The sequence below is a fragment of the Rattus rattus genome, chromosome 17 (assembly GCF_011064425.1).
Source record: "Rattus rattus isolate New Zealand chromosome 17, Rrattus_CSIRO_v1, whole genome shotgun sequence".
Classification (NCBI taxonomy): domain Eukaryota; kingdom Metazoa; phylum Chordata; class Mammalia; order Rodentia; family Muridae; genus Rattus; species Rattus rattus.
The window spans coordinates 16,652,200-16,659,514 of NC_046170.1; the positions used below are offsets into that span (position 1 = coordinate 16,652,200).

A 7,315-nucleotide genomic window follows, 5' to 3' on the forward strand; every position below is an offset into this window, starting at 1 on the left:
GTCAGTACCTGCATGGTGTGTGTGCCATTTACATATCTGGAAATCTATACAAACCTACAAGAGGTGTAGTTATACATTTTTGTAGTACAAGGACTGGAACTCGGGTCCTTGTGTAGTGCTAGGCAAGCACTCCATTACTAAGCTACACTCTACCCCTCCCCACCCTTTTCGGGGACTGCCTCACTATGTAGCTGACTGTCCTGGTGGCCTCAAAGTCAAGATATCCACCTGGCTCTGCCAAGTACTGAGGTCAAAGCTGTGTGCCACTAAGCCTGGCCCCTTTTTCCCCTTTGGTTCTTTTTTTTCGGAGCTGGGGACCGAACCCAGGGCCTTGGGCTTCCTAGGTAAGCGCTCTACCGCTGAGCTAAATCCCCAGCCCCTGGCCCCTTTTAAAAAGAGTTGTTGTTGTTGTTTTTTTTTTTTTTTTTTTTTTTCTTTTTTTTTCGGAGCTGGGGACCAACCCAGGGCCTTGCGCCTAGGCAAGCGCTCTACCACTGAGCCAAATCCCCAACCCCTTAAAAAGAGTTTTGACTATGTTGGGCATGTGTGCCTATGTGCACGTTGAGTATAGGTGTCCTCGGAGGCCAGAAAAAGGGCCTGGGGGCTGGAGAGATGGCTCAGGGGTTAAGAGCACTGGCTGCTCTTCCAGAGGTCCTGAGTTCAATTCACAGCAACCACATGGTGGCCCACAACCATCTGTAATGGGATCTGATGCCCTCTTCTGGTGTGTCTGAAGACAGCTACAGTGTACTTATATATAATAAATAAATCTTAAAAAAGAAAAAAAGAAAAAGGGCCTTGGATCCCTCCAAGCCATTGACATGGGTTCTGGGTACTAAACTTTGGTTTTCTACAAAAAATTCATGACTTTTTTTCTGGAAAGGATCTTGATATGTAGCCTTGGCTGTCCTGGAACTCCTAAGTACCAGGATTAAAGGCATGCACCACACGGGGTTTAGCTTCCTGACACAGTGTCTGTTTCCTAGGCTGGTTTTGACCTTGCAGTTGCTTACGGTTAGGTGTAAGACCTCACATCCAGAATGGGGTCTGTACTGCACTCACTTCACAGTCAGAGCACTGGCGTGTCCAAGTTCATACAGCTCAAAGGTGAAGCTAGGATTCAAACCTGGAAGCAGACATTCAAACTGGAGACAGAAGCTGTCGTTCATCAACTGGATTTTTACAGCTCCACTATCCAGTTAGAGCCAGTAGCACAGAAACCCAGGAACTGGGATATGGAGTATGAGAAACGGAGAGGCTCTATTGCCCTGGGTGCGGGAAGGAATGCGTAGTGAGAACCATTCTGTACCGTGTCTCAGCAGAAACCCTCAGAAAACAACATTTGGGGAGGGCAGTGAGCTTCACTCTGAGCCTTTCTTCCTAGTTTCAAATTGTGCTAATTGAAGCCAAGAAGTGAAACTGAAAACTTAGAAGTTGGGCTTATGTAAGCAGAGGCACACTCTTTCTAAGGTTTCTGATTTATTTGAGTGTTTTATATGTATTTATATGAGTATTTTATATAAGCACAGGCACACTCTTCCTAAGGTTTCTGATGTATTTATGAGTGTTTTGCCCGCATCACATGCATGCTTGACTCCTCAGGTCAGGGGTCAGACCTCCTGGAACTGGGTGTAGATGGAGGCAAACTCCCCACGTGGGGATGAGAACTGAACCTGGGTCTTACACGAGATGAAGTGCAGTGGACTGAGCCCCATGGGCATTCTCTAGACTGCACAAAAAACAGATTTCTGTTTCTTCAGCACCATGCTGCAATAGGGAGGGAACCTCAGGCTTGGGGCAGGCCCTGCTTCCCATCTCAGGCCATGCTAAGGTATCAGGTGCCCTGGGCCCCACACACCCAAACCAGTGCTTTGCACTGATTCATGTGCCCTGGCCCTGAAGAACAGTATGCTTCCCAAAGATCTACTCCTGAGGTTGCTGCCCATGCTACTTGTGGGTTTCTAGAACTAATTGTGGACATTGTTTTGTCCCTAGTCAAAGTTCACAAGGACATGCTGTGTCCTTGTGAAGCTAATCACATACCAAGTCATTTCTCTAGGAGTGCGTATCTTGGAGGTCAGTCTGCAGCCACAGCATGTGGTAGTTGAACACCTGGTGTGCTAGGGAGCCTGGAGGAGCTATTCTAACTTTTTAAAACAACATTCCAGAGTTGTCTTTGGTGGTAAGGAAAAGCAGCTCAGGCAGACTTACATAGGCTGGACCAATACTCTCATAGCTTAGACACATTTCCAAATCAAGCTGCCCTTCAACTATGTATGTCACATCTGGCTGTGGGATTAACTTTCTATTCTGTTATAATTTCTTAAAACAGGTTTTACGGTTGAGCAGACTCTAGCATGGACTTCAGCTAGAGGAAAAAACCCTGGGCTCCATGACCAGCACCACCAAAACACAGAAACAAAACCATTCTTTATAATCAACCTACCTCTTCAAAGAAGTTCCCAGACACCCCCATGAAGTTGGGACAGGAAGAGGGTTCTTTCTTCCCAGGGTGGCCAGCTCTAGGCAGGTGCATCCTGGCTCTAGTCTAGCCTGCCTTACCAAGTGGGAAGGGAGAATCCAGGCAGATGGCACTGTAATCCTCAGCCCTGGTGGTTACTAGGTCCCCAGAGTAGCCAGGAGCCTTGCAAGGTAGAAAAGGCACTCAGGGTGGGATCCTACCCCATCCTTCAGCACAGTGATGCTGGGGTTCAGAACTGGAAACCAGTGTGTCCCAGGGAGGGAAACAGCTTTTGAGAATGAGAACAGTAACCATGCCGCCCCTCCCCACCAGCAAAGCCCTCAAACAGAGTCGAAGGACTGCTCCCCTGAGGTTTAGCATCAGTCTTTAATGCTGTCACACTGCATAATGACAAGTCACACACTTTGGTCTTGTGTTGGTAGTGGCAACTTACAATGAGTCGAATGGTCAGAGCACCAGGCTAGCTCCAAAGAACAGATCCGTTCCCTCCCCAGGTCTGACTCATCACAGCCCTGGACAGGCAGTAGTTGACAGGGACTGCTTTCATCCAAGTGCACACCAGCTTTGCATGGAATTATAAAAACATATTTACATACGTTCCACAGTGCTCCTTTCATCAGAAGCAAAGGCCCTTTTATCAAAAGGGATTATATCTAGGGCTGTGCAAAATTCAAAAGGACTGTATCCTTTTGAGAAAGTTGAGTCCATTACACACACACATACACACACACAAAAAAGTCACCTGCACCTCTGAGAAGTGCCAGGTGTGGCCAAGGGCTACCTCTGGACCAGCAAGTACTGTGACTGTAAGGCAGCCATCTGATTTCAAGAGAGCCAGAGGTCCAGGGGATCTCCTGGCTGTCCAGGCCCCAGAACCTGGAAGGAGGCTGGCCCTGTGGTCCTGCAACCAGGTATTGCTTGTGATGCTGGCCTGGCAGTTCTAAAGAATTGGTCTCAATTTGAGATGGCCAAGACAAGACAGGATTCTTCTGGGGAGGAGGACAAGGCAGGGGACAAATACAGAATAAAACAAGAACCTCTCACACAGTGGAGACTGATTAGTGCACAGGGTCTGGCAACCGAGATGGTGGGCCACTGTCACGTGACAGCCAGAACCTAAGGATAGCAGAGGGGAAGAGTCCAGTTGCAGGCCTGCCTCACACCCTCGGGCAGGAGCTGGGGTGCAAAGGGTGGGTCCATTCCAGGAGGGCTGCTGTTCCCACCGCCTGCCTATCGCTCGAAAAACCACTGTAGTCTAGTGCGCGACTTTGAAAGATTGTAATATATTCTGTGGAAAACATTCGGCAGAGCAAAAGCCCTCCCTGGGCCCTCCCGCAGTATGCAACCAGTGGAACGGTCTGGAAATCTGCAGCTCTGGAAAGGTCCCTGGCTCAGTCCTTGAGGAATGCAGGTAGCTATATGGGAAGAACCTGCTCCAGGATGGATCTGGATGAGATGGGGATCCTATCAGGGAAGGTGACTTCAAATTCGATAACAAGGTCTCCACGTTTCTCAGGTGTTTTGGGGAGGGGGAGGCCTTCTCCAGGAACTTTCCTCCGCATGCCAGGCCTGATGACATCTTTGAATACAACAGGAATGGTCCTGCCGTCCAGAGTAGGAACATTCACAGTGCAACCACAGAGAGCCTAGGGAAGCAAAAAGACAGTGTCAGGTAGCAGCTGGCTTAGAAAGCTTGACCCCTCCAGACCAGAACCATCCAGAGAAGGGTCAGGTCCACCAGACCAGGCCTTCCGAGACCCCACTACAAAGCTCCCCATGCTGTCAGAAGCAGAGTGCCACCCCCACAGCCTGTTATCCTCAGTACCCATCTCTCTTCATGACTCCTCCTCCCCCAACCCAGCACCTTACCTCCCGAAGGCTAATCCTGGCTGGATAAATGACATCAGAACCATCTCTCTTGAAGATATTGTGTGGCTTGTCCTTTAAAACAAAGACGATGTCAGCTGGAATGTTGTTCGAGGTCTGGTCCCCTTCCTTGGGAAAGGTGATTTTGGTCCCTTCTTTCCAGCCCCTCTTCACTTCGATGGTCAGGATCTTATCTTCATTTCGAATGCTCTTTCCATCAGGGTTCAGCCGCTTGTGGGAGATTTTCATCTTCTTGGTACAGCCGCTGTAGATCTCTTCAAGGGAGACCCGAAGGTCGTGGGTGACTGGGGGATCTTGCTTCTTCCGGGTGGGCTCTTGAGTAGGGCGGGAACGTCCAAAGTTCATATTGGTGAAGCCGCCCATACCCATCGGAAAGTTAGAGAACGGGTCATCGATGTCCATGCCTTCTTCCCCGTTGCGCTGCCCAAAAAAGGTATCAAAGGGATTCCTGCCACCGAAGAACTCAGCAAACATAGCATGAGGGTCTCCATGGAATGTGTAGCTGAAAGAGGTACCATTAGCACCACCACTGCTCCCGCCACTGGGGCCACCACCCTTCAGGCCTGGAAAACAAAACGGCAACTCAGGGTTACTGCAGGAGAGTCAGGACCCTTCATCCCAACACTTCTACACACAGATAAAACACAAAGCCCTTGAAACAAAGATCTTGGAACCCCAGCCTCTCAAGACAGGAGCAGACTGATCTCTGCAAGTTCCAGACAAGCCAGAGCTCTAACATGAGATGCTGGAGAAATGGCTCAGAGCACTTGCAAAGGAACTATGTTCAATTTCCAACACCCACAAAGCAGCAGACCATGGTCTAACTCTAGTTCCGGGAACTTCAATGCCTTCTCTAGAAGCGTGTGATGATGCACGGAGGTACACACTCAAGTAAATTAAAAAATAAAAGTTCCAGCAACAGTGAAGTCCTGTCTCAAGTAAATGGTAACATCTTGTTCCCTTGCATGTATTACTGTCAATTCTACGTAGCACAAGAACTTGCTGTGTAGTCTAGATTAGCCTCAAGGCAATCTTTCTGACTCAGACACCCCGGGGTGGGGGTGGGGGGAATTGTCACAACGTCTGCTTCCTTTGGAAACAGCTTACGCTGTAGCTCAGATTTGCAGCAAATTCACAACGTTCCTAATTCAGCCTCCCAAGTGGAGGTGTGAGCCCCAGTACACTGCTCTCAACAAGTTTTGGTCTTAGTAAAAAAGCAGCAGAAACTATAGTGTGTGTGTGTGTGGGGGTGGTGGTGGTGGTGGAGTTACGTGTATATTTTTAAAAGCTTTTCCACTTAGTCAAGGACGAATCTCAAGTCTTTAACTCCCAATGGCAACAGGAGCAGGAAACAAACCACCCCGTTTAACTTCGTGACAACAATTCAGTAGAAAGGTCTCTAGATGTCGGTGCCACCAGGTTGACGTGACTGCTCCATCCTCCCAGCTATGCTGTAACACCTTACAAAGAAGTTCCTACGCACTAGTACCAGAAAGGTTCAACTTTGGGTAAGCACCGAGCTTGCGGCTGGGAAAGAGAATCGACACTTGGGCAATTTTCATTCCCATCCCGACCGCCGCCCCCCGCCCCCGTCTGCAGCATTCCGGCGCTGTGCAGGCGGCCGGCCGGGAGGGGCTGCGGCAGACGTGCTAGAAGCTTCTGTGCTAGCGGCGCACCCAGAGCTCCTCCTCCCGTCTGAGGCCGCCGATTAGAGAGAAGGTGGAGGAGGCAGCGCCGCGGCCGGATCCCCGGACCATCTGTCCCCCGCCGAAGAGAGGCCCCGAGTGCCTCGGTTTCCTAGCCTGTCAAACGGCGGGTCACCCGGGCCGCGCGCACGCGTACCTTCCTCTCCATAGCGGTCGAAAATCTCGCGCTTGCGCGGGTCGCTGAGCACGTCGTAGGCCTCGGCGATCTCCTTGAACTTCTCCTCGGCGCCGGGCTCCTTGTTCTTGTCCGGGTGGTAGCGCAGCGCCTGGCGGCGGTAGGCCCGCTTGATCTCGTCGTCGGACGCGCCGCGGGCCAGGCCCAGCGTCTGGTAGTAGTCCTTGCCCATGGCCACCGCCGCCCAGCTGTCGCCGCCTCCGGCTCCGCTGCTGCCCCGTCCCGGACTCTATATACCCGTCCGGCGGAAGCTTCCAGATCCCGCCAGCCCTCCAGAACCTTCCGCCCCTCCCGATGCGTCGCGCCACACCGGCCAATCGCTGCAGCCCGCTGCGTGACGCAGCTCATCTGGGGTGGGACCCGGCGGCCAACGGCTTTCCGCGCGGGGCCACGCCCCTTCTCTCTCTCCCCTGGTCAACGCCTTCCTCGGACGCGCGCGCCGGCTGCCGAGGTCCCGCCTTCGCGGCGGATCCAGCCAATCGCGACCCGCTCTCCCTGATGACGCGAGGGGGCGGGCTACAGAGGCGGCCCTCCCGGATGGCCGCACCCTTTCCCCAGGTGATCGCCGCTGGGCGGTTCCGATGCGTGACTTATGGTAGCTACCTGATGTGTAACTCCAAGTCTTCCTGCTTCAACCCAGGGATAAAAATACGCACCCCGCCCTCTTCTGCCCGTAACCCTTTGTCTTCCCGTACAGGCCATTACTGAAAAGCGAGGTGAGACTGGTCTGCCTTGGGATTGCTCCAGTCGGGCTGGCTTATTTTACTTCCTACTAATTCCTATTGGAATTAGCTGGTTTCTTGGCGTTCTTGGTGTCACTTCCTTTGCTGAGTTTACCACCAGGGCAGAGAGTGAAATCTTTTTAAGATCCACTAGGTGCTTCGTAAATATTTCCAAATACTTTGACATAGGTGCTTTTTGCTTTGGCTTCGTAAGCCTGGGATGATTACGGTCAAGGACACTGCTGAGTGAGGAAGAGGACAGAGCTTCTGATATTGGAAGCTGGAGCAGTCAGTGGTGGTTCTTGCAGGGAATTGCCTGGAAGACAGTGCATGAAAGGCTGAC

The 7,315-nt window shown here is 51.5% G+C and overlaps 1 protein-coding gene across 2 annotated transcripts; it reads right to left on the reverse strand.

The window, feature by feature from the left end:
- Window positions 1-2,829: 2,829 nt before the first annotated feature.
- Dnajb1 (DnaJ heat shock protein family (Hsp40) member B1) lies at window positions 2,830-6,528 on the reverse strand. 2 transcript variants are annotated; one of them, XM_032887796.1, is made up of 4 exons: window positions 6,212-6,528; window positions 4,352-4,932; window positions 4,075-4,128; window positions 2,830-4,022 (listed from the first exon to the last, which is right to left on the reverse strand). In XM_032887796.1, the coding sequence occupies exons 1-4, from the start codon at window positions 6,420-6,422 to the stop codon at window positions 3,738-3,740; spliced, it is 1,131 nt and encodes a 376-aa protein (XP_032743687.1). In that variant the 5' UTR covers window positions 6,423-6,528; the 3' UTR covers window positions 2,830-3,737. The 2 variants fall into 2 exon arrangements, with proteins under 2 accessions (XP_032743687.1, XP_032743685.1); XM_032887794.1 differs by having other exon boundaries at window positions 2,830-4,128; window positions 6,212-6,520.
- Window positions 6,529-7,315: the final 787 nt, after the last annotated feature.